The sequence below is a fragment of the Eurypyga helias genome, unplaced genomic scaffold (assembly GCF_000690775.1).
Source record: "Eurypyga helias isolate BGI_N326 unplaced genomic scaffold, ASM69077v1 scaffold13604, whole genome shotgun sequence".
Lineage (NCBI taxonomy): Eukaryota > Metazoa > Chordata > Aves > Eurypygiformes > Eurypygidae > Eurypyga > Eurypyga helias.
The window spans coordinates 44,737-71,944 of NW_010246996.1; the positions used below are offsets into that span (position 1 = coordinate 44,737).

The following is a 27,208-nucleotide window of genomic DNA, read 5'->3' on the forward strand; positions in this document are numbered from 1 at the left end:
CCCCCCCCCAGTTTAGACCACTCAAGCAGACTGCCTGGCAATTTGCGAACACATGTTCAAACATCTCATTAGTAGTCAGAAGAGACAGTCAAGCAGATAAATTTTGCTTGTGCAAGAGCACTACTTGTAGCTGTTCTTAAAAAAAGGCACAAGAAAAAACCAACAGATTTCTGGTGTTAAAGGATAAAAAAAAAAGGATAGATGGCAGGGTTTCACAGGTATTGACACCCTTCTGCTGTTGCAGAATTGTCCCATTGTCTTTTAGATGGAAAAATGGAGGTAAGGAAGAAAGGAAGAGATATCCTATACCCACTCTGCTAAGGTTAGGTATGCATAGGGTCAAATCTTTGATATTTTTGTCATTGGAAAGTGTGTTTATATTTCTACCTGGATATGATTTTGTAACATTTCAAGCAAAGACAGTTACTATTGCATTATGCAGTTTGCAATCACACCACAGACTGTGGTGACAGTATGTCAACTGTGACGTTCAGTGTGCTGTGGAACATTTCAGGCTGCCATCCTGAAAGCTGTCAAGGCCTTATTTCTTCAGGTACTGTGGTCATTTCAGGTTAGCACATTCAATAAACATAAACCACCTCTCCAGTGTTTTCCTGACATTTTCAATATTCAGTTTGGGTATAGCTACACAAAGACCAGGATCCCCGCTTCTGAAAAAAACAGCCAGGACTGTTCTAGGGAATTTCTAATCCTCCAGGGAACAAATGTTTGGAGACCAAGCACAAAGTGGTCTCTTCATACAGACAATACACTGAGGAAGGTTCATCTGCACAGCCTGACGAGAGGAGGAGTGAGGATTAGCTTCCCCGATGATGGCGACATATTTATAGACCCCATCCAGATTCAGGCTGATGAAAGTTTTTACTGTTTGCTAATCATATGCTGGACAGAAAAAAAGTGATACTCTCAAGCCATCAGTGCCAGACATGTGCTAAAAAGCAGTGAAGTTGTTGGGCGGATAAAGTTGCAGAGAAGAGACGCCAAGGTCCATCAGCACTGTAGGCAGGGGAAAGGGGAAGGATGGTTCATGCTGCTATCCATTCTGAATTCCACATGCTCTTATTTCTCCCACAAACTGATACTCCAGAAGACAAAGAATAATTTACTTTAGTTTCCCACACAGAATAATTTACTTTGTTTCCCACCCAAGTACCAGAATTTTCTCTGGTGGGAAGACCTCCAGTAGAAAAGCAAAAGTGGAACAGAGGAGAGTGGCTAAGCACTGGAACAGGGTTCCCAGAGACACTGTGGAATCCCTGCACTTGGACGTCTTCAAAACCTGCCTGGACAAGGCCCTGAGCAACCCCATATAGCTTTACAGTTGGCCGTGCTTTGAGAAGGACACTGAATTAGGTGACATCCAGAGCTCTATAACAAAGTGAGTTTTGTTTTTTTTTTTCCTAGGGTGACTCTAGGAAACGTTGAGCACTCTTGTTCCAACTAGAATTCTTTATGTTTAAAATTAGAAAATGTCATTTTCTCCATTTTCAGTTATAGAAATATTTTTGCAGAGACAATTTGCTTCTCTTAGTTTTGGGACTTCCTTCCCCCGCCCCTTTTTCTTTTTTTTTATAAAGAAAAAAGGGTGAGAATCTTTCCAAATGGAGACATTATAAAGTGGCTGCACCTAGAAGGGTTCAGACGAGAAACGTCTTGAGAACAAGCCAACAACTTCAGTATTATTAAGCCATTCTATCTTTTACTGAGAACAAGTTTCCCTTACCTGAGCTTGGTGTTTATCTGTAGGGCTTTTGCCAGCATCTTTGCTCCCATATCTCCCATAGCATTTCCACTAATATCCACTTTTGTAAGAGAAGTGTTGCTGCCCAAGGCATTAATAATGATGGTGACCTCCGTCTTCAGCTTGGAATCTGCTAGGGACAATGACTGCAGCGGCTGTGGGGCACAGAAAAGGCACTGGTAACAGCAACTAATAATGCACTCATTCCTTGAACATCAACCAAAAGAAGTTACAGGTCCCTCAGACTCTTGGAGACAGCAGTAAGCACCAAAGAGTTACTTCTGTGTTTGCTGCAGATCCTACAGCACATGATAAATTGGGGGTCAACGTCTTACAGCACAGGGGTCAACCCCATACACACACACAAAGAGATTAAGTTGCAACACCCTGAAAAAAAAGAAAAGTGATAGTGCCTGCAGTTTCCTGTGTCCTATTAAGTGCAGAATACAGTGAGAACCTGAAAAGAGGCAAGAAAGCAACAGCCGGCCTCACAGAACCACCTCTAGTGTCCAGTGGGTTCTGCTTAACCAGTATGCTTCGCTGTCAGTGCCGCTCCTTTCCCTCAGACTGAGCACTTCATCCAACTGCAAATTAGGATCTGAGACACTGTTAAAACAAGAACATTTTCTTTAAACCGTGTTATTGTTGTGACTTCAATTTTAGAAGTGATTTGGCCTATCTTGTTCCTTTGACTAAGGGCAGGGACATTTGGGATAAAAAAAAAACCATAAAACTGTAGCAGGTCTGAAATTAAAACCAGTAAGAATACTATCTATTAAAATTAATAAATCAATGGTTATTATTCACATTGGTGTTCTCAAACCTGTGATTGTGACTGCAATATCACAGAAAGGAATCATAGAATGGTTTTGGTTGGAAGGCACCTTAAATTTAATCTCATTCCAACCCCCCTGCCATGGGCAGGGATGCCTTCCACTAGAATATCTTTAGGTAACCTTTTTTTTTTAAAAAATATACTATGTTAAGCTGAAACTACTTTACTGGGCTCCTGAAAGTTACACTCTAAGCCCTAAGAAAACTTTTTTAAATGCCTGTATTTCCTCCTTTCTCAGTGTCCCAATACTCCACGGCAGGAGCTCAAGAACTATAGTCTATCCATCACCATCTATTACACCTGCTAAAATTGTAATTTGTCTTTGATGTACAACCCTACAAAACTTTTCCCTTGCTCAAGTGTCAGTTCATATGGAGGAGTGTATTGCCATCATACACCCACTTAGGCATGTATTGGAGGATGAACTTTAGGAGCTTAACGTCTCCAAATTGCTAGTATGTGAAAATCAACACCTCATAAGGATGAACTATGGCACCTACATTAGATGTCTAAAGCTTAGGTTAATATAAAAAAACAAACTGAACTGTGCACACCTTCCAGGGTCCAATGTGCTTGCATGGTTTTTGTTATACATTGGGACTCCAGCCTCCAGACACCACTGGATTACAGTGCTAATCAAAACGCTTGCAACGATAAGAAATGCACTTATAAATGAGGAAACGCATAAAAATTTGGAGGCGCAGCCGGTTTATAATTAAAAAGTCTAACAGTAACACAAGCCACATGCTGGTTTTATTTCAAATGGAAGTTATTAAATTACTATGTTAATGCCCTTAATCTGCCTGTGGTTCTCCATTTTATTACATTATGTACCCTAAAGAATATTAGCATGGCCTTAAAATGGCATTCAGAGCTCTTGGCACAAGTTTGATAAGGCCTCCTGCGACAGATTCGCAGAAAAGCAACATCGCACAGCTCTCGGACAGGAATCGCCAATAAGCTTGTGAAAGTGAAGTTTCTCATGTGTCACTTCAGAAAGGGTCATTCAGTGCTCCCTCCCACATAGCCATTTTTCTACACCTCAAATATCCTCCTGGGAAAGGATTCCTCATCTCCTGAATTCCAACACTCAACAAAACGGTATATGACTGAAAACGCTTCTGCGCTCTGTTCTGCAAGGACTGGCACCTATACATCGTTACTACCACAGAGCACAGTAAAGCACCTGCTGTATTAGCCATGTCTTTGAAGTGGATGAGCTGCTAGTTTTCTTGTACAGCTACTCCAAGCATTTACTCAATGAACAAGAAGCAACAACCCCTGGACTCACCTGGTACCCTAAATTCAAACTACAATCCGAACATAACTCTGTACAGGCTGCTAAATATTCTTTAATTCTCTGACCATTACATTAAAAGAACCCCAACCAACCAACAACAAACAAAATCCCTACCAACACTAAATCCCACCCCCCAAACAGGGGCAATACTCTACACAGCCTACAAACATTTTCTTCTTTTAACAACTTAATTGTTTCAGCTGGATATTGAGAAAAGTGAAGTCTGACAAGCACGCCAGTGCCCCTGCTGCAGAAAACAGATACTTTGCCAATCAGGTGAAGATATCATAATATGATCTTATTAAGGAAGAGGAATTCTGGAAGTAAAGAATAGAATTAGAAATTGCATGACTGTACTCACTAATTTTGTCATACTCCTGCTGGAAAACATTTAAGAATCGAATCAAGCTAAATTTGTTCTCCTACAAACAAAAATGCTGTAAAAACCCTCAAAAGGCCAATTCTCCAACAAGCACTGAACTAAGAACTAAAGATATTCAGTGCTATAGTAATTGTCTGCACCTATGCAGGACTGACTACCATTCTGAGTAATGGTACGCTCTACCTGCGGTGTAACATCTATTTCTGCAAGAAGAAAAGAAATGGCACAGTAAGCATACAGCTTCAGACACTTCCTGCAATACTAATAAGAATGTATTATTATAGCCTGCACGGTACAGCATCTACTTAAAAGGAGGACAAAAAAACCAACCAAAGCAAAACAAAAACAAATCTAAATATTGCATTCTTGTCTACATTAAACACCTGGGAAAATTTGCTGATTGCGTTATTACTATTGCTTTAAAGTTGTGCAGAATTACATTTGTGTCTAGCTGTATTTTTACAGACAGAAACCCAAGCTATTGATTGTTTAAATCATTTTACTTGTTATTCATTAACACAGCAACAGATCTATTTAAAGCGTGTATAAATACATGAAGAAGCATGTGGCAGATGTCTATTTTAGATTAAAGCCTCTTGCTTCAGCTTTCCATGCAGAAAATGCATACTCCCCAAACCGTACCAGCCTGCAAGCAATACTGATCAAGCAGTATGCTCTGGGCAACATCACATCCTGGTCTCTCCAATTCCGCCCTTATGTTTATGTCCTGTGGCAGTAAGTGCATAGCAATGGCAGAACAAGGACCACAACCCATTTAGGAGTCAAAACCAAACCAGAATAACTAGAAACTTAAAATTGTTTTCTAATCATGGTACTATCTCAAGGTAGAGTGAGGACCATCCAGCTATCTGCAACATATGCTTTTCCCATGGTGCAACAGAGGCTACATCCTCAACTCTTTAACTGCTATGGGATGCTTCAGACTGATCTTAGCACCTAATGAAACAAGATTCCTTCACTGAAGAGGATTAACATGACAAAAGAATATGGGGAGAGAAGAGACAGGTTAACACCAACAGGATCACATGCTGTATCCCAAAGGTTAATGCATGACATGAAGGAGACAGTTATTTTAAGTTTTGGGTTTTTTTTTTTTTTTTTTTGGTGGATTATGTCATTGTAACACTCTTTGAAAACAGGATTAGACTACAAAGCGAGTTCTGTAGGTTAGCTCAGGAAAGACATGGTGAGTAAGAACTCCAGGAGCTCATCTGTCCACTGGATTGTGGCAAAGGCAGGAAGCGGAATGATGGCTGACACTGCCTATGGGCTGAAAGGAAAAGGAGCACAAGCAAGTTGAGGTTGATGATGTAAAGGAGGGAGAGCTGTGAGAATAATACATCAGAAATTTAGCAGCTACATTTTCTCTGCCCTAGAAGCTTCAAAAACAGAAACCAGGAAAGATAAACAGAAAGTTGTAACACTTAATAGAGACAGTAAAGTGAAAGTTGGAATTTTTATCCTTGTGAACAGATAATATGAACAGGATAGTCATATAAATAGGAAAAAAAAAAAACCAACAACTAAAAAACCCCCCCAAAAAACCCCAAACCAAAACCACCAAAACCACACCCAAACAGCATCATGTTTGAGAAGATGGTTTGAATACTGAAAGGACACAGACACTGTGTTGAAGAGGTGTTTTAGGATATGGCCTGAGTGGGAAGAAATATTCACCTGCAACAAAGGAAAGGGAGGAAGGAAACTGCGAAAAAACATTTGCTTGTGATTATCTGGTTTGACATAGCAGCCTTCAGGATAGCTATGAAAGATTAAGCATGAGATACAGGACATGACAGACACAAATGTCCAAAGAGGTGACGTTAGCTGATGAAATGATACTACCCCTCAGTACGGTATCAGTAGGAAGGGAAGAGAAGGGGAAGGCAGCCCTGTACCATACCCCTTAGAGACAGAGCAGGAGGAGGTGTTGACACACTGCAAAATGAAAAGGCTACTTCGGTACAAGAAGTAATACAGAGATCTACCAATGCAGCTCTTGGCACAATGTTCCATCTGACTTGTGCAAACAAGGACTTACTGTTTTCATTACAGGTGCTAACTCAATTAGAATCAACTCTGGTATATGTACGCAGCACTTCACTGTGTCACACTGACACACCACGTTGTACAGAATAAGATGAGGGGGTAGGCAAAGAATTGAGAAAAAAGACAATACCACTTATCTTAATGAAGAGGACACAGAGAGAGAAGTACAGTTTAACAAATCACTAAGCAGTAAGAAAAGACGAACACAGAGTACCGGTCTAACGACCTTGCATGGAAGGAGACACCAGAAACCCTGGTAAAAACCACTCCACTGAACTGCAGGGTGCAGACAGAGATGGTAGGAGACAATAAGAAAGCAGTTAGTGTGGAGGCCATGCACTTGGAGGTGGGGCAACAAAGACAACAGGAATTTTACGGAGAGTGAGGAAAGCAAAGCCTTCGTGTCACTTGTATGTAGAATGAAAGAGAAAGAAAGGGCTAAGCATAGATGAATAAAGATTGATAAGCATGAATCTTAAAAATAGAGCATTTTAAGACTCCCTTATAGCCAAAACTAGGATGCCAAGTAAGGCAAGAACACAAACTCAGACACAAAAGTCTTTCAGAATCGGAAAAGAGAGGATGGAAATGGAGAAAGTGGGCAAGGATCCCAGCAAGGCACTCTGAAAGGGTTTTATGAAATTGCCCTTGTGATGTACTAGGAGAAGTAAAGAATAGCACACTGAACAGTCTATATGCATCTTTTGAAGGAGAAAGGAGTTCTGGGAGATCACTGCAGTGACTTTGCATTTTGTCAAGCAAAAAAAAAAGACAATACCCAAGAACAGCTATCGGAAAATAGTGCATTCTATTAATTAAAAAAAAAGAAAAAAAGAGAAAGAAAAAATCTGTTATTGAAGAAGTATCACCACCCCGAGAACAATTCCCATTGTGAACTCCTATCAGGACACAAAAGTTTTGAAAACTTGTGCCTAGAGGAATGTATAATTTAGACCCAAAGCAACTACATTAACCACATCCAACTATTCAGAATGTATATTTTTTCAACAGGCACAGATCCTAAGACTATCCTCAGACACATTTACCTGCATGCTACACATAACCCAAATCACTAATTGAAAAAACAAACCCCAAAATGTTGGATGCGTCTGTGCAGGATCATGAGCAAATCTTATGCAGCAATTTAATACAGAAGAAAATTATCACAAATAGGTACAAATGCACATGATGATAGCAGCAGAAAGATACTCACTGAATCCTCGTCTTGAATCATCTGAACTAAATTATCAAGTACTGGAGTGAGATTTCTGAGGGAAGAAAAGTTAAGACGACGATGAAATCAGCAGCTTCTCCTCATCCATTCTCTTGTTATTTAAAAGAGAGAAAAGCCTTACTTGGATTTCATGTTGTTAAAGTTTTTGCCTAACGCCAAGTGTCTTATTGAGCGGTTTTTACTGAGCCAGACTACAAGGGTTGAGAGGTCAGATTCTAGGCCTGTAAAGAATCAGATTAGATTAGGAATTACAACACATTTTCACAAAAGACCCAGACAGGGTCCAATTATTAACACTATATTCATTCAAGTAACTGTATCAGTGTACCAATTTCCAAGAGCTCTACATATATTTCCATTCTTCTATTTTGAAGTATTTTTCTTTTTTTTGCTTCTCTCTTTCTGTGAGAATAAATGCTTTCTCTAAAATGAGCCCTTGAAATCTCCATCTTAATCAGCCATGGAAGGCACCTCTCAGCATCACAGGAGAGAAATGTAGTCCCTTATCTGTAGTCCAACCACCTAGGGTGTATTTCCTTGCATTGTCAGGCAGTGTTTAAAGTTCCTTTGAGAATTTTGAGACTGTGCTAATTGCTATTTAGTCTTAGTAGAGCTGTGTACCCACAAGGTCTCAAAGCCTTCAAAAGTGCAAAAAGGCTAACACAACAGGCTATGAATAAAATGACCTGAAAAACAAGCCAAATTTTATTCTACTCCTGGGTAAGAAAAATAACTTGCTGTAGTATTGTATTCCCAAACTAGCGGTGTATGCGAAGAGTCCACTAGTTAGATTACAATGACTTAGGATCCAGATCTACAGGATAACTTAGATGTCAAATATCTAGCTTTATATATAAGAATGTATTTACATAATAGGCTGTGTTAGTAGCTCCCAAATCTCTCCACTTGCCAATCCATACCACCTTGCCTGGGCCTTCGGTGGTACTGGGAATCTCTTTCTGAAATAATTCCACATTTGGCTCTCAGAGGGGCAAACACAACAGGTGAATTCTTCCATCCTCTACATTTACATTTTGAGTTTGCAAGATGAGAAGCCAGCTGGCATTCCCAGCTAGAATGCACAGAGCCTCCAAAGCAGGAATAGCCCAAGACTCTTTCATAGACTCAAAACAGACCTTCTTCAACCTGAAGCTGGTTGACTATTTGCTCCAAATTTCTCTCTCTTGCTTCTTCAGTATCGCAGCCTCAGCTTCATTCTGTACCTGGTCTTTCTTCTTTCACTACATTTTCTCATTCAGCTTCTCATCCTCTTGTACTTAAAACCACTTTCCTCTAGATCTAATATGATGCTTGCTGTCATAGTTTAGTCTGTTCTGTTACATTTATCTTAAACAACAAACTTCTGAGAGTACAGTTGGTCTATAAACATTTCCTCTATATTTTACAGTAACAGGAGTTCTTGGTCTGAGACATTTTCATAACCAAGATGGCCAATAATCACAGAGTGACCATCCTTGATTACACCATGAGCTGAAAGGAAAAGTGTTTCTCAGATTCTGGACTTGCATGACCCTCCCATTCCTGTTCTGTGTACTTACCATTGTCTGAAATATCTAGGCTGGTGATATTGTGTATTTCTGCTATGCATCCTTCCAAGACTTGTGCACCTCCTGATCTTAACTGGAGACAAAACATCATCCATTTTTGCAAACTAGTTACGGTTTCAAGATCACACAGAAAACAGTAGAGCCTTGCTAATACAGAAGGCACTACCAGCAGCAAAACCAATAGCAACAGAAGTTACAGACATCAGCATGACTGCCTATGCACACATTCCTACTGTTCTCATCCTTCATCTCACTTGGCATACAGATGAGAAAAGGGATTCTTCTTCCTTTCTCTCTTAAAATACTGCTCTCCAGTTAAATTGGGGAAAGGTTTAAATGGTGCCGAGACAACAAATCCTTTAGCACTTGTGCCAGGCAGTGACTGCAGGACTTTGATGTGAGTTCTCTACATGAAAGGGCCAGGACATTTCCAACATCCAGTGAGAAAAACAAAATAAACTTAGCCCGGCCTAGAAGCATGCAACACCATCACCCTTGAATTCCACCACAGTCAAGGCTTATAGTGAGCATCTTCTTTCTGCCCTCAGCACAATGCCAGGCTGTCCAGATGGAAGATGAGTAGCAAATTAAAAAAAAAAAAAAAAAAAAGAAATTGTTTCCCTGACATGGAAAAGAAAATTTAAGTAATCCAATTGCAAAATGGCCACAAAAGACCATGAACAAGAGAAATCAGTGATTTACCTTATTCTGAATTTTAAAATAGGCATAAAAGAGAAAAACAGCAACAATAACCAAAATGTCTAGCTAGAAAGTATCAATTATGATATTATTAATCTGAACTATTAAATGAATATAAAAGAAATGTCAGGATTTAATGAAAAAAAAACCAATTAAATGGCCTAGGGGAAAACATCAGCATTAAGAATCAATGTTATTAAGACTTACACACTTATTTAACTAATGTTACTGAATTAAACAATTCAGCTTTTTTTTTTTTTTCAAAGAAGCAAAAGTATTTTCTTATGTCTTGCAGCTACACAAACTATATAAAGTGCATTTGACTTTATGGACATCCCCCAGGAAAAGACTTAAGCAAAAGAGGGGAAAAGTTCTGTAAAACCTCTATTTTTGCTTTCCCCCACCCCCCACTTCCTTCAAAAAAAGGGAAAGCTTTTTCAAACATGAAATAGCCTTTTCACCTCCTGTTCATAAAAAATGAGTAATATTTTACTTAGTCAACTTACTTGGCTAAATATCTTGAATCAGCCTGCTGGTATTTCTGTGAATAGTCTCTCTTATCCATGCTATAATTAAGGAACCACAAATGCCTTCAGAAGTATTTTTCAATAAAGACTTGATTTGGTACTTTTAAGAAAGTTTGAGGTATGTGATTGGTTAACCAGCAGCTCAACAACTTGGACTGAGTATTTAAAGACCAGCAGTGGTCAAGGACATCACCTAAATCATAAGCCACATCTGAAAGTTTAAGAGATACAGAACGTAAGGCACCTTTCCTCTTCTGCACAAAACAAAGATCAGCTATCCTTCACCCTGTCGTCTCAAGATGTGGTCAGATTAAAATTTGTATTTGGGCCAGAAATAGTGCAATTTTAACTCAACTTTATTTTTGGAATAGCATTTGCTGTACAAATGCCAAAATCCCTCAGTTTTGCTCTGTGCTGCTCCCTCAGCCCACCACAAGACAACCATTTTACACAGTGTCACAACTATTATTGCAAAATCTTTGAAACTGGCAGATTATATGTGGTCTTGGGTTGGTTGTTGGTATGGTAAAAGCTCTATACACTAAAATTATACTCACAATAGATTCCAAATGCTTATGCTACATACACTTTGGGGGATAAAGTGGACAATTTTTCAGGAGCAGCTTTCAATCTTCTACTGATCATGTGCACAAATGGTGATACATCTACTTAACCTGAGGGTGGTGATAACAACTTGATTTTTAGGATCAAAATTTAGCACAACTGTATTAAAATAACATATATAAAAAAAGCAGAGATTAATTGAAGGACTCTTTGTCAACATGGACTGTGATACTGAAAAAAATCCCACCTCTGCAACATCTCCTGTATGACATACTTCTGAGGCTGTTTTTCAGAAAATGAAGAACACTCCTTCAACAATTAAAAATGCCAAACGTGTTCAAAGCTATGAGGTACCAATATGGGAATGTCAAATAAAGCTGCTCACTGATTTAATAATTAAGGTAAAGCATGGAGGGTACTTACACAGTGACCAAGCTAAGGGAAGCAGAAGGGAAAAGAGTGAAATACATCAGTGCTAAGCAGGTAGAAATAAAAATGTAATTTTCATAGTAAAAATAATTTTAAAAACCCAGCCAAACAAGCAATATAAAATGATTAAGCTTGGAGTTAATATATCAGAAAATTATGGGAGCAAATGAAAAGTGGTGGGAGAAGGAAGGAAGAGAGACTCATCCTTCCACACTTGAGTACAGCTTGCCTGATGTAGGAAAGAGGAGGGCAAAGCTGAAGTATCAGCTCATTAGCCTCCTTGCAGCGTGTGCTTGCAGGAACTGGGAGTAGTGCAGGTCACCGGCACGAGCTTCCCACAGCTCCAACTGCCCTGCCCAGCTCACAGGGGGTCAGGGAGAGGTGGAGCAGGACCCTGCGGTGCTGGGCCCACTGAGAATACTCCCAGCTCCTGGCACTGCAGCTCTGCTGCTGGAAGTTTAACTTCTTTCCAAAGCACATGAGAATGGATAAAGCTCAGTGATGTGAAAAAATGTTAAGGGAAGGATCTAAGGAAGTGTTGTCAGTTTGGAGGGACCAACTACAGGAATGCAACACAGCAAGTTGGGCACGATTCCTTCTTTTCTGTCACGAGAGTCGGCCATGAACACTTGTACTTTGGTGCACAGTACTGCTCATTGCCCCTCGAAGGGCTCCTCTACATCCCATCCTGGGTGTTATTTAATGAAAGGCTTACATTTTCACTCCTGTCAGCCCTCATTGATTTACATGCTAATTTAACTCCCCATTACTGATGTTTGTGTTTTATTGATTTATGCTTTTAAGGTTATGATTACAGGACTTCATTTTTGTTACTTTAATTCCTCCTCCCTTTTTCTTCCTCCCTCTGAAAGAAAAATTATCATCCGTCTGATCTCTCTACTCAGAAGTCAGAAGCATGTGCACTTGACTTGAAAGCTTTTCTATTTGGAATTTACATGTAATGCTCTTCAAAGTAATACCATTTGCTTAAAGTATAAAATATCAAAACAAACTATGAAATGCAGTCAGAATTATTTGGGGTTTTCTTCATAAGGAAATCTGTGCACATTCCGTGAACCTAAGGCAAGGATTACTGCACCTCAATATGTTGATCAAACATGCAAGTTTTCTACTTAAAGGGAAACTCTTGCATTTGAAAGGCACTTCCAGAACAGTTAATACTCAGGGTGGTGGACTTGGAAAAATCTGCCCAACAAGTGAGAGGCTTTCTTTACAGCTTAAAAAGGAAAGGGTGGTTCCTCAGCTACGGAGGCCTGAGTCAAAGCTGGTTTGTGTTGGTTTTGGCAAAAAGTCCACAGAGTTCTCTGTGTAACCTTGCCCCACTGGCTCCCCAGGGTCCTGACTGATCTTTTGTCTTAAGTTGTAGCCACGGAGGTATCAAGCGGCAAGAGTACGGACAATCCTGAGAAACAAAGTGCACAGCAAAGTGCAGAGAAGCAAGAGAGAACAAGACAAAGCCAATCAAGCTGCCACAATTGGGTTTTTTAAACTATTTTTTATTCTTGAGATATTTAAATCCATTAGCACGATGCTTCTTAAGTTAATGACATGCTTCAATCAACTTTTACTTTTTCCCTACTTGGCCTGAATGGATTAATTGATTAGGAAAGAAGACGAGGAAGGGTATTTTTGGTTTTGAAGGAAGACAAACCACAGACATGCCTTCAGGGCATGCAGCTTCCTGTGGCCCATTCAGATTTGGGCACCCTGGAAAGTGCTGCTGCAGGGATCTGTGTACTCACAAGAGCAAGGGCAGAAGCTGCCAAGCAGCAGACAGCGCGCTGGCTCAGTACCTACAACAGATACCCTGCAAGGAGGGTTTTGCCAATCAGGTGCTGCAGGTGCTTTGAACTTCTCTGCTCATCATTCAGGATGATGCTGTAACACCCAGCAGCTTGTTTTTACTGTGAAGAAAATTAACTCTGTCCCGACTAAAACCACTAAGTCACCATAACTACTTCTCCGAGTTCTACCTTTCCCACAACTTTTGACTATAGAGGAAGAGTATCTTGCCCTCTTGATTTCATGGGAAGTCTAATTCCACATCATTGGATCTTTTGAACACATCCTGGTAAATATTCCTTACCTCACAGCTACTGAGGTCTAAAGACACCTCCTTCAGATTGTGATTGCAAGCCAGGCCTAATAAAAGCGCTCTGAAAAAGATCAATTTTAGAACCATTTAAGAAAAAAAAAAAAGGCAGCTTTACATCAGGATTATCATCTAAGTGATCACAGGTTAATACACCTATAATGCGAAGAACCATTTCAAAACAAAACCACACCAGCTGAGCAGTTACTTCTTAAATGACAGTGGCAACACAAACCTGCCACGTTTAGAACATTTCAGCAGCTTCCAAAACTGCAGGGATGCAAGGCTAATAGAGAAACTGTAACGCTAATGCTACATCAACATTTAATAGCATTCATCAGAGATTAATTTTCTTCAACATTTGCTTTCAAAGAGCATCAAATGATTACAAAAGGAGTCTTCTGTTGTACAACCATACTAGCACTCTGATTTTACAAAAATTCCGGAAAAAATGGGGGGTTTAATACATGCAAGATGCAGTGCAGCCAGCCATTTCAGCCAGGCACAGTGCCTGTAACACTCAAATGCAGGATCATGTTCAAGTATCACACAATCTCCACTTCTGCAACCCAATAAATATCTACAGATTTCAAAATTGTATTCCCAGGCAATAGTATCCTTTGTCCTTAGGCAGAATGGCAGAGAAGTCTAGCAATGACCTCATGATTCTCATAAATTCACCTTTAAAGCCTTACAGAAGTTTGTTTCCACATAAAAAAGTCAGGGTTAATACATTTGTATTAATACTGTCAAATCAGAAAGCACAAGAGTATCTGTCTTAGAGAAGCACCAAACCCAATCTAAGTTCACCTTCTAGTATCCTTTAAAAGATGCTGCTTTGAATTAGCAACTGAGCAGAGAAACAGAGGGGCTTCCTCCCCTATCTCCTTTTCAACCAAAAGCAAGCTAACAGAATCCAAACTACTGATACCTGGAGATAAAAAAAAAACCAACACGTTTTGCTGAGCCATTTCCCTATACACTTGCTATGCAAGCAGTGTGTAAAGGCCATATTTAGAATGTGTGTGCCCCAGGAAGGTTTTTCTTTTAAAGATATTTTTTTCTGCTCTGCAGGTATAAATGTTAAATCAGACCTTCTCTGTTAACAAAGGTAAATATCTTGTGCTTATTTATTTCTTAAGCTATTAATACACAAAAAAAAAATTGTGAAAGATATACAACAGTTTTTACAAATTTTTAGATAACCATTGTCTATATTTCCTTCCCAAACATGCTTAAAATGCATGCTTTCCTTCCCAAAGTTAGTCTGGCTGATGACAACTTTGCAAAGAACTTGCTAAACATTTTGAGGCAACCTAAAAAATACAGTGAAACCACCAAAAAATGCAGATTAAAAAAGAGGCACAGTGCTGCTTCAAATGTACTCCCCTTCACAGGAAGAAAAAAAGGGTTGTTTTTTTTTTTCCTAACCTCTTTCCTATAAACTCATTGTAAAAAATCCCACTATTTCTCAGATCTTCGTCATGAAAAATCACCAGCATTCAAAGGCACTGACGGCAGACATATTATAATTATACTTCGCCATTATGTTTAGATCGCACACATGGCAATACATGGAAAGGTCTTGTCAACTGTGGTAACATGCAGAATGCAGCAATTGGCCTTGTAATTAGCATTTGCATGAGAAGCGTACCAGAAGCCTGTCTTGCGATAGCACTGACAGATCAAAATACAACTTTTGGCAATGTCTGTAAATGAACAAAAATGCCAACATACACTTAAACAAGGAAAGGAGTATAAACTGCTTCACTTAGTTAAAAAAAAAAAGTGAGCTGTGATGGAACATAAACTACATCAACTATGCAAAAGAACTAAAAGCACCCTTCTCCCACCCACTATGTGGCATCCTTGCAGCACAGCTTTATTAGGAAGCCTCTCCCCTGAAAGGCTTGACTTTATCAACAGGTCCATCACCTTACAAGGAAGTCTGTTTCCTCCCCTGAGTGCACAGATTGATCCGTATTTTCAAACCCGCTGAGTTAACGTTTGTGGTTAAACATACCACAACTGCTGATCTAAAGGAAGTTGGTAAGAAATAAATCAAATAACAATTAATCAGGAGAATTTAGGACTCGGGATGTCAGGTATCTGCATTTTATCTCTGTTTTTTCTGTAGGCAGGCTTGATTTTGAATCACACATCCAACTCTCAGACCTCTGGGTTCACCGAAACAAGCCAGGAACTCCTCCTTTCTAACAGCACAGTTCTCCAAGGCCCATGTTGTCAAAAGCTTTTTGACATGCACTGATCAAAGGTGCCAGAGAAGTACTATTATTGTACATTGTCATTTGTATTTTTCCTTTTAGAAATCACCCCTCATGTGCCACTGCAATCTTGGCAATGACAAATAAGTCTGTCTGTAAAAAAAGGTGTTTCCATCTCTTGTCTTTAACAAATCCTATGGTCTTCATTGTTCTGTTAAAGTTTTGTAATTTCTGACATTCAAGATCAAAATGCTAATCAGCTGCCCCAGGATATAGCACATCCTGAGTCCTTTTAACACCAGATGAACTTCCACAGGATGCTTTTCAAGTGTACTAGTCAAGCCATACCGGGTTTGAGAGGGAGAACAAGGTGTACTGCAGATCACAGCTCCCTGTACTGTTGTGAAATACACCCCGCTCAAGCTGAAGCAAAACCTCAGAGAAAAAAGCACATCAAGGAAACTACCAAAAAATATTAAAAGCTCTGTCTTACCTACTAGGCAGAAGTGAACACTACCATCAGAACAAAATAAGCCCATGCCAAAATGCCAGCCAGCCGAGTGGCATGGACACTCTGGGACCATGTGTGTCTAGCTGGACTTTGGACAGATGCTCCTTTCTGGAGCTGTCTCTGCTGGCGAAAAGAGGTTACTGCTGCTCTCAGCTCATCCTACACTGCCCGTCACTGTCTCTTTACTTCCACCAACACCAGTCATGCGAGTAACTCCCTCTAACCCAATTCAGTCACAGTGATCCAGATCAGCTTAAACATTACTATCAGAGTAGGTTTTTGCTAGTACAGATCACTTTGGCTGACTAGGAAGATTGCATTTGCTGCACAGCTGGCAGATGAGGGGTCCCAAGTATTTGGGATAAATTAATAGAGTAACATCTTCCATAAGTGCAGGCAGCTGTAGAACGCTCACCTGCCAAAACTCCAGGATTTTGGATTGGATCTCCAATATCCCAGGAGATACTCAACATGCCAAGGAGAAGACCTAAATGTGAACCTTAGCGTTTGGGGCTTCTCACTTTCCTAATCTGTGTAGGTGCATTCAGTGTTTCACAGCATTCTTTTTTTCCTGTGGCACTGACAGGATTGTCTGGTGCATTAGTAACATAAATTCTGTGTTGTTGCTTCATTACATGTAGCTAGCTCCCTGCTGCCCTCCTCTACAGAATCAACAGCCCTAAATTAATCAGAATCAACCAGTATGTTTCCCAAGAATCACACATCAGTACCACGTGATCTCCTTCTTGATCTCAACAAAGTTCAAGCAAGCAAGACAGCAACCAAGAGCATCACACAGGCAAGGGTGAAAGATCTAAAAATTATAGGCTCCTGCAGTTGAATATAGACTTCAATCCAGTGCATCTTACTTAAGCATCATACTGTACTGTCCTCTCCATTGTCTGACTGCATTAAGAAAAAAACATCACAAAACAATGTAAACTACTGTTTCTTATGTGGCACATGTCACTTTTCTCTCCCTTAGCTTCCCTCAGACTGTATCAAAAGCTTTCCATCCAGTACTCCCTAACTACTCTTTATATCCCACAATATGGGAATGGAAGTGCCCAATCCACATCACTAGAACCTGTCAGCCACAGGATGGGTGACACATAGCAAAGCGCTGTCTTACACTCAGCATCCCTAGAAGTCGCTGCCATTCTCTCCCCCTAAAAGGAGGGCATGGCTCTGGGCTATAGGTCTCTTCTCCCAGGCATTGCAGCAAGTCCAGTTTCACAACGGCTGTTGCAACCCCGCAGCCTCAAGGGATTGGCACTCACGCAAGTACATAATCCCATTTTGCTGTGAAGCAAACAGTTCTGTTCCTAAATCACAAAGTAAGAAATATATCACCAAAAAACGTTGATGGAAGCTAAACAGCTGTGACGTTCCCCCAGAACAAAATATGATTAGTCTGAACTGCGAGATGGAAACAACATTTCTTGAATGTGTGATCATTATGAAACTCACTCTTGCGATATCAATAATGTACAATGGAAAAAAAAGGCAAAATACTTTCCCCTTCATCTTTAATATGAGGCACTCATATAATACCGATGCAAACTAGTTTTAGGCAACAGGAGAAAATGAAATTAAATTCTTACTTTAGAGGCTCAGGAGGGAGTTTAGTTCCCGAAAGATTAATCTGCATCAAAGCAAGTGAGCTACTGAAAAACTGTTTGAAGGAGGGAGGGACTTCTTTTCCTTTTCTGTAAGCAAACAAATTCATTAAGTAGTAGCATCTACACACTCCTCATTCCAATAAGTAGTGAATGTAAGCCATCAGAACTGTAATGATCTTTTACATGTTTAATTTGCTCTACCTTCAACAACTCTGTAATCAGTGGCTCTCAATTAGTTTAGAAATATAATGTCATCAAAATGTTGATTCAACAAACAATCCTCAGCGTTTCTCTGCTGCACAGAAGACATTACTATCTAGCTTCTGTTTGGTGAACTACAAAGAATGATCGTTTAGGTCTGGTTAATAGTGAACATACTTGTATCTTATGAGTGGAAGATCAAACTGGACATTACAAAACCCGTGAAAATGCATTTTCACCATTAGAAATAATTATTCAGTGCTGGAGTAGTTTACCCCCACAATTAGGGAGTAACATCCCATAGGAAGAAAAAAGAAGCTAAGGTTAATATTTCCTACAATGCAAGTAGTCTACAAAGTCAATGTTCAAAGACTTTCAAAGAGACTTCCTCCCAAAAAAGGATAAAAAGGGGGGAAAAAAGCATTTGTAACCATCATTAAAAAACAAATTTAAATCAGTCAAGTCAGTCAGACTTCAAAGCCTGACGACATGCCTCTTGGAGACAAAAGATACATATAAACTTTCCACTGCATCAGTACCACAAAAAACATATTAAATAAGGTAGCTTATTTTACAGACATCTAGCAAAGAGCAGAAAGGGAAAGAAAATATTTTGCTTGCAATAAATAATACGTTTTTCATAGATAACTAAGACTTTTATCAAGTCTTAGATTTCTTCTTAAAAAAAGGTGCAACATGAGAGGAAATTATAAAACAAAATATTGCAGGAGTTAAGACTAATGGCATTTAAACTGTACCTGTGAGAAAAAAGGGTCCTAGAGAGGCTAAGGACAGCTAGATGCTGAAGACATCCACGAAGGAGGGCTCCACACACCTGGTTTAAAACAAAGAAGATTGATTTTACTCTATGTTAACCCAGAAAAGTACCTAGGGAGAGAATATGAGGAATGTTTCCTTGGTATGTAAGTCTCCACAAGAAACATCTTTACCATATCTAGCGCACACTCCGTGTTGGATAAATCCAGATGAACAAGGGCATTTGGCTGGGCCAAAAAATTGTACAGGCTCTGTAATTAATAGAGAAAAAAAATTATCCATGTCAATTTTGATATTATGACACTGATCACTGGATCACTATATCTCGTTAGACTTTAGGCTTTTACAAAAAATTGCACTACGAGAGTTGTGTTGGAAACTTATTTTCATTTTATCAAAACAACCTGTTTTACTTTTGAAGGCTGTCATTTGTTAAAACAACAGGGGAAAAAACAGTGCTCAGAGTACATCTACCCAACGTTACTCAATGAACAAGTCTTGAGTTACCTTGCAATTCACTTTCACAGCAAATTATAATTTACCTTGGAATGTCAGTTTGCTGCTGCATTTCAGAGAGGCTAATATTTTTGTAAGTTTAAGCATGAGGGAGGCAACTAATTTGCATATGAAGCCCATGGTTATTTCTTAATATCAGCAGTGTATTAAAGGTTTGAGGGAGTACACAGCAACGTTAACAAGACTTTAATATTGATGGCTGCGGTACTGCATAGGATATGTCATGTAAATGTTAGTGTATGTAAACCTTCCCGCTATATGCTGTTTTATTTTGGGATTTTTTTAGTCTTGGAGAACAACACAGAAAGATGGAAGTATGACCTAATCCACAGAAATGTGGAATGCTCAACTCCACATGAAATCAAGCCAAAAGGAGCATGTTCAACTTTACTAAAATAGATATATCTTTCTAAAAATTAGGTCATTTAGCCCACTATACCTACAGTGGAAGAAAGGTCCCTGCTTTAAAAATCCCTGTGCTTTGTTAGGATTTATTTTAATTACTAAATAACAGGATTCCCTCACTTCTATTGCAAAACTGTTTCATAGATTAAGAGATGTCAGTATTAATCATAGAATCATAGAATGGTTAGGGTTGGAAGGGACCTTAAAGATCATCTAGTTCCAACCCCCCTGCCATGGGCAGGGACACCTTGCACTAGACCAGGTTGCTCAAAGCCACATCCAAGGTACTGGAAAGCTGCAATGAGGTCTCCTCGTAGCCTCTTCTTCTCCAGGCTGAACAAGCCCAATTCTTGCAGCCTTTCGTCATAGGAGAGGTGCTCCAGCCCTCTGATCATCTTCGTGGCCTCCTCTGGACTCGCTCCAAGTGGTCAATATCCTTCTGATATTGAGGGCTCCCCAGCTGGACGCAGCCCTCCAGGTGGGGTCTCACCAGAGCAGAGTACAGGGGCAGAATCCCCTCCCTCGACCTGCTGGCCACACTTCTCTGGATACAGCCCAGGATACGGTTGGCTTTCTGGGCTGCCAGCGCACACTGCTGGCTCATGTTCAGTTTTTCGTCCACCAGTACCCCCAAGTCCTTCTCCTCAGAGCTGCTCTCTATCCGCTCTCCACCCAGCCTGTACTTGTGCTTGGGATTGCCCCAACCCAGGTGCAGGACCTTGCACTTGGCCTTGTTGAACTCCATGAGGTTGGCAGTGGCCCACCTCTCCAGCCTGTCCAGGTCCCTCTGGATGGGGACCTTGATAGAATCATGTTTTTCTTGGAACCATATCTCTCCAACAGGCTAAGAAAAGACCCACTCTTCATATCTATGTCCCTTAAAATAGTGTAGGTAGAAACTGGACTTCTTTAAGCATTGCCTATCAAAGTTGTACATTTTTTTTAACATTTTTTTCTATGTTATTCTCTCTTTTAAGAGTAATTCACTGTGTGTCTTTATTTACATTTAACTACTTGTTTGCTACCTTTTAAATCCTCTTTTACCACTGAAACTTTCACCTCTTACTTCTGAAAAGACTAGTTCTTTGGATGTGCTGATGAATTTGCAACTAGTCAGATTTGTGAAAAACTCAGTTGTATCTGCCTGCATTTTAAATTATAAGATTGGGTGAGTAGTGTTGCATATTTTAGATGATCAATACTTAAAGAACTCAAAACCTGACACTTACATGCACACAACTTTTGATGTGAGAGAGAAATATGGATATAACAGTCAAAAAAGGGAATACATACAAATCGAGATTTTGTAATGGAGAAAATGGAGCTGCACCTCTATGGCAATTGACAAACTGAACAAAGTAATTTCAAAAATAATTACTTTTTTTTAAAGAATCGTGAGTTTCAACAGCATGTGTCAAGATTTATTTACACCAAAAAAAATGCTGAAACCCCAAAATTAAGCCTTTCCAAGTCAAAAGACTTTGTTTCCAACCTTCCAATAAGAAATCTGTAATACACTTACCACTAGAAGATGACTTTTTTTTAATTGTGTTTTGGTCACTTTCAACCAGAAGTCAGGGACCATGGCAAGCCCACTGAAACAAGTGGCACACTTGCAGTTTTCTCATTTATCAGTAAAAGCCAAGGACTAAAAGAATTAACTAAAATTACGTGGATTTGTTTAATCATGTGGGGCAATTTAATTCTCTGACTATAAGCTGAAGAGTAGAGATCAAAATCTTATTTTCTATCCCTACTAGAACTGTACTGAAATAAAAGCAAAAAAGGACCTAAACAAAATGGCTTTGCCCTTCTCTTAACAATTAATTAAAACATCGATGCATTAACTCGCAAATGAGAAGGAAGTGCTTACTGAGAGATCATCCCCACGGAGCGCGTTCCCTGAGAGGTCAAGATAGACGAGCGTGTTCGTGATCAGCGAGTTGGCACTCAGTGACTGGGAAAGGCTATTCACTCCTGCCAAAAAAAAAAAAGTCAGTACTCGGTCTACTCTAGACAAAACTAGCCCACACCCTGCAAGTGCACAATTTCAGACATACATAAATGTTTAATGACCTCCTGTTACCATCACTGCACTGCAGCAGAGGAATACAGATCACCAGGCAGATAGAAGACCCTTGCCTGCCAAAGCATACCAACTTTTGCCTGGACAATGCTCCATCACCTGCCCTGATGAAGTCAGTGTGTGCTAGAGACCCTGGATCCAGGGAAGAAGTCTTTTTGTGAAGTCTGCTGTGGCTTTAACAGTGCAAACCCACTTTGAAACAGGTTTTTAAAACAGAGTTTACTCTGTAACATTAAGACAGTGTCTTCCTGCAAACAACAATATTTGGATAAAAGTATCCATGGAAGTAGATGAAAGTATCTGTGGAAGACCAAATACATTAACAATTATAATTGCCCGAACTTCAAAAGCAACTGACAAGGCCTAGAAGTTAAAAATATTTCAATTACATATTTGCCTGTAATTTCAGAAAAATAGTTAGTTGATTAAAATATCAAGAGATGCATAAAGACTCTCAAATCTTCATCAGAACAAATACATTTTTTTCCCATTAAAATTAAAAAGCTCACATTGGGAACAAAACCAGTCAGAGCTTTCTTCCCCTAAAATTCTTCAGCTTTTCCAAATATAAATTAGGATGTTGCTACTTCCAGCAAATTGAACTTTCATCTGAGGGTTCCCTAGCCTATCACTAAGTCTTTAATTTATTGTAGATGGCTACTGCTGCCTTTCAAACACTACATGCATGTGTTTTGTAAGTGCCTGGCCAAAGTCATAAAGCAGGCAGGTTTTTTATCTACTACACAATACTGGGCAATTTCTCAAAGCTACTGGTCAGTGAAAATGGACTGGCAATCAATAGACAGAACATGTCCATTCTTCAAAGAAAAACTATTACAAAATTGATTTATACATGAGGATGTGGAGGAAGTAGCCAGCAAGTCACTGGAGATCAAAATCCCCCACTGCAGTGCTTTAGTTTTCCAAGCTCCCAAATATGAAGAAAGTCTCTCATGTTAATAGTATGGCTCTTGGTTTCATGAGGCTTTTGATACTGAAAAGAATTGAAGCACAGTGACACCTTGCCAAGTCTCAAAGATTTTTTCATTCCGTGCAATTTTTCCTTTATCTTAACATGGCATTATTGGATCCACACTCTCACTATAAAGGTAAGCTGCAAATGAATACTTTTTTGAAAGATCTAAAAGCTCTATTTAACCACTGGAGCTTATGGCTCTGGATTCACTTACGTGAGTCTTCTCAAGAGCATTTATAAGCAACAAGAAGAAACAGAAATGAATGTAACGTACCGTCAATGGTTCAGCATATACTATCGAGAACCAATTCTGGCAATGAAGGAGCAGTGTTTGAATTTGGGGGAGAAGAGCTATCAAACAACCCGTAATGCTGCTGCTTGTTTCATGTTTTAAAAGGACCAACTGCTCAAAATCAGCCACACCACTGAAGGCAAACAACGGGAATGAGGGATTTTTTAATTAGCCTTTGGCTTGGGCTCAGAAAAGTAAGTTTGAAGGAATATACTAGAATACTAGTATCTTTGAAGGAGTATACTAGAATTTTCCATTTAACCAGGATCTTCAAATCAATACATTTTTTGTTTGAACTTCACCTACCTCATGCAATACTCTAACTGTAATCTCACTTTCATTTGCAGACAATCTTACACGCTCTTTTACCACTCTCAGGGGGCTCAGAGTGTTAATAGCTCTCAGGAACTTTGAGATACAATATCTGAATAAAGATCAGCTGGGAAGTTACCACCTGAATTTGACTTCTCAAACTTAGAAACTTTTCTTGAATACAAATCACTTTTTAAATAAGGTCAAAGCCAGTGAAGGATTGAACTGAATTTCTCAAACTGAAAAGCTCAAAATAAATAAATAAATGAAAGGCTGGGGAAAAATATCCATGCACCTTGGAGCCTACTGCATCTAAGATCCAAGGTCTGCTTTAGACTTTCTCCACAGAAAATATGACAATATTCCCCCCTAAATAGCACAAGTTCAAAAATAGCCTCTCAAGTTAAAACCAGTGCAGTACTGTCTTCTTAGATAAAGGAAAACTGGCTAAGAAAGCTTTGCAGAAAACCAAATAGGTGAAGCCGGGTTTCTTCAGGTCCACAGTGTTATAAAAATTCTGATTTTAACACATTTCTTATACTTTTTCCAGGAGTTCTGAGGAGATGCCATGGGATGATATTACTAGTGACATGTTACTCTCTGGAGATCAGACAGTCATTGCAATGCAGTCTGGTCTAGGATTCACATGAGGTCAGTATTAGACATACTGAAATATGTTTCAGCTTGTGTTTAAAGATTGTCTTTAAAAGTGTGTTAAAAACCTCCCGAATTCTTTTAATAACCTCCAGATTCATTTTTACTGACAAGAGTTTTGTGGATGCACTTCATCAAGTTTATCCTTTACAGTTTATCCTTGAACTTCATCAATTTATCCTTTACAAAGCATAGCTAGCACATTCTCTTGACTCAACAATCACAAGCACTTGCTGAAATCATTCAGGTCACATGAATAAAAGCACAGAATGAATGAATATACCAGAACTACGTGAATTTCTATCAAATTCATGAACATCCAATCTCAAGAGTACATGTAAGGTTAGTAAAGATTCCTTATCAACTTGACACCAAAAATGGTGTCATCAGTGGGGAAAAAACTAACCCCAGAGTTTAATAAAGTCTTTTAAATTAAAATAACAATTGAATAAATTCAGTTAAGGTTTTACTATTTACTTAAGCATAACAGGAGCTACAGAACACTCAAAAACAACATCAGAAAAAAAAAAAAGCCCACCCATATTCCCCCAGGTCAAACCTTAAATCTTAGGAGAAAACAGAATCTGCACTTCACAGAGCAATGAATAGAAGGATTAAAGTGCATGGCTCCTGTTTGCAATCAACTAACGTCCTTCATAGACCATAACTCACTCATCTTTTCCAGGTCATCAACAACTGTGAAAAAGCTGCAATAATGTCAGTGTGTTTTTTCTATTTATAACATTCATGTTCTGTACAGGAGACCCTGGGTTTGAGCAGTCTGTTGAAGAGGTCAATGATGTGTCTATTATTTGTAAAACAGCAATGCAAAAAACGCTGAAAGCTTCTTGCGTTTCAGTACTGTTACTGCTTTCAAAATACACATACATTTCAATTACTACATCAAATTGGAAATTTGTATATTATAAAATAAAGAAGTCTTTACTCAGAACAAACCACTTAACAGCCATCACCACAACACTTGGTTTCATAAAATAATTGCGTGCAAAACACTGGGAAGATTCTGTACACATTTTTGCTTCACACATCTTTTTGAAGAATATACGAAACATAGCATTTATTCCAATTCTAAATTCAATCTTTCCTTACATTACAGATTCAAGTCCAAAGCTTAAAGAAGCAAGTAAGAGTTGTCCAAAGAGCTGAAGAGGACACAGAACACAGCCCCCACACTTCAGCACTTCAGAGCACTGTGAATAATCATAGAATGGTTTGGGTTGGAAGGGACCTTAAAGACCATCTAGTCCCAACCCCCCTGCCATGGGCAGGGACACCTTCCACTAGACCAGGTTGCTCAAAGCCTCATCCAGCCTGGCCTTGAACACTTCCAGGGATGGGGCATCCACAGCTTCTCTGGGCAATCTGTTCCAGTACATCACCACCCTCTCCATGAAGAATTTCTTCCTGACATCTAATCTAAAGCTCCTCACTTTCAATTTAAACCCATTACCCCTTTACATGAATACACATGTAAATCAATTACAGAATTAATTCCTTTATAATCTGGTAACAAAAGGTATTATTAGGATGGAAGCCTGAAATTTTCAGAACAGAAGAAGTTGCATATTTATAAAACATACCTTTAGGTGACAAGGAGGTTTTAGATAAATTTAAATGTTTCAGTCCCTTTGGAAGTTTGGCAAACTGGATGCTCAAAGATGACACACCTGTCAGGGGAGTGAAGAGAAAATGGATGTCTTCAGGTTAGTTGTGTGATCCCAGGTACTCCCAGCAATCACACCGGGGTGGGGGGGAAACACCCTCATGGGAAGCACTGCACCCACTGTGGGGGTGGACCCAAAACCACCCTGTCTTTTTATGAGCAAATGTGTTTGAAAAGACTGATGTAGCCAAGATCCCTTCTTTGTTAACCACTGGACAGGGAACTTTGCTGTTAACAATCAGCCTTAATTAGTTTTAAAACTACATGATGCACACATACTTTTGAGAATGGGTCAAGAGGAATTATTATACATGCCAAACGGTCAGCAGTAGGAAAATCTGGAAGCTTTATGGTTTGGCCAAAAGAAAAAAAAAAAATCTGTAAGTTAAAAAAAAAAAAAACACCAAAAAAACCCACAAAAAAAAACAAACACAAAAAACAAAACCCAACAACACACCACAGAATAAAACCCAACAATGGTACTTCACATGAAGCTTCAAACTCTTTCTTATAAAAGGAAAAGCTGTTGAGGCAAGATATCCACATAAGCTAACACTGTCCTCTTCTCCTGAGGTAAACCCTACAAACCTGAAACCTACACCAAGTCGTAACGGCCACCTACCTCACTCCCTTACAGTAGCCTGCAGGTTACCAGCCAGGAAACGGGCTTGGAAATGCTACAACCACTTGTGATTCCAAAGACTAAAAACCTGTAAAGATGCTGACAGGGACTAGACTACCTCAGCACAAATCCAAAAAAAGAAAGAGAGACAAGCACTTTTCATTAAAGCCTTTTCTCAGTGTATCCAAGTTCCACACTCCATAAATTTAATCCACACATTTAAGCAAAAGATTGAAATTTGATTAAGAAGACACATCCTAAATAACAGTGGAATGATTCCATGAAATATTTATTAGAGGAATAAATCAACACAAACTCCAGGCTTCACCTAAGGTGTGAAATATAGTCCCCTACAGCAACTCACCCATTGAGAAAAGGCAAAGAAAAAGGGGTTTTCTCTTTTTAACAGTTTTTTACCTGTTTTAAAACATAGTAAATGAAAAAGCTGATACCCTTCTCCACGTATGCAGACGTGAAACAGTCTACTAGTATGTCACATACATATGTTTTCTCTGGTTTTATCTTGTTTTACTTTACCTAGAATTGATAATGAAAAGGGAGCTATCTTGCAGATGTTGTTGTAGGGGTTCTGTTAATGCTCTCTGTAAAAGCACACTGTGTATTCACACTGGTGAATAGTGCAACATCCATGCAGCTCAAACCAACACACTGCATTTTATTTATACTGCCAAATATTAGACTGATGATACCTTGGCCTTGTTTACTGTAAAACAGCATGGTCACTGGATACATTCACTAACTTTCACCAAGAATGAATCAATTCATATCAATATAATTTTCTCTCATAGCTCTACTATTTAAAAAAAAAAAAAATCATCTAT

At 39.2% G+C, this 27,208-nt stretch overlaps 1 protein-coding gene across 1 annotated transcript in view; it reads right to left on the minus strand.

The window, feature by feature from the left end:
- Positions 1–25,778, minus strand: part of LOC104508858 (leucine-rich repeat-containing protein 16A) — a gene marked incomplete at its 5' end in the record, with an annotated part of 69,672 nt that extends 43,894 nt beyond the window's left edge. Inside the window, 10 exons of the mRNA XM_010150607.1 lie at positions 1,745–1,917; positions 7,563–7,617; positions 7,705–7,804; positions 9,143–9,224; positions 13,478–13,547; positions 17,824–17,928; positions 18,801–18,877; positions 18,993–19,070; positions 21,614–21,717; positions 25,662–25,778. Of these exons, the coding sequence (XP_010148909.1) occupies positions 1,745–1,917; positions 7,563–7,617; positions 7,705–7,804; positions 9,143–9,224; positions 13,478–13,547; positions 17,824–17,928; positions 18,801–18,877; positions 18,993–19,070; positions 21,614–21,717; positions 25,662–25,778 (961 nt within the window). The remainder of the gene's footprint in view (positions 1–1,744; positions 1,918–7,562; positions 7,618–7,704; positions 7,805–9,142; positions 9,225–13,477; positions 13,548–17,823; positions 17,929–18,800; positions 18,878–18,992; positions 19,071–21,613; positions 21,718–25,661) is intronic.
- Positions 25,779–27,208: the final 1,430 nt, after the last annotated feature.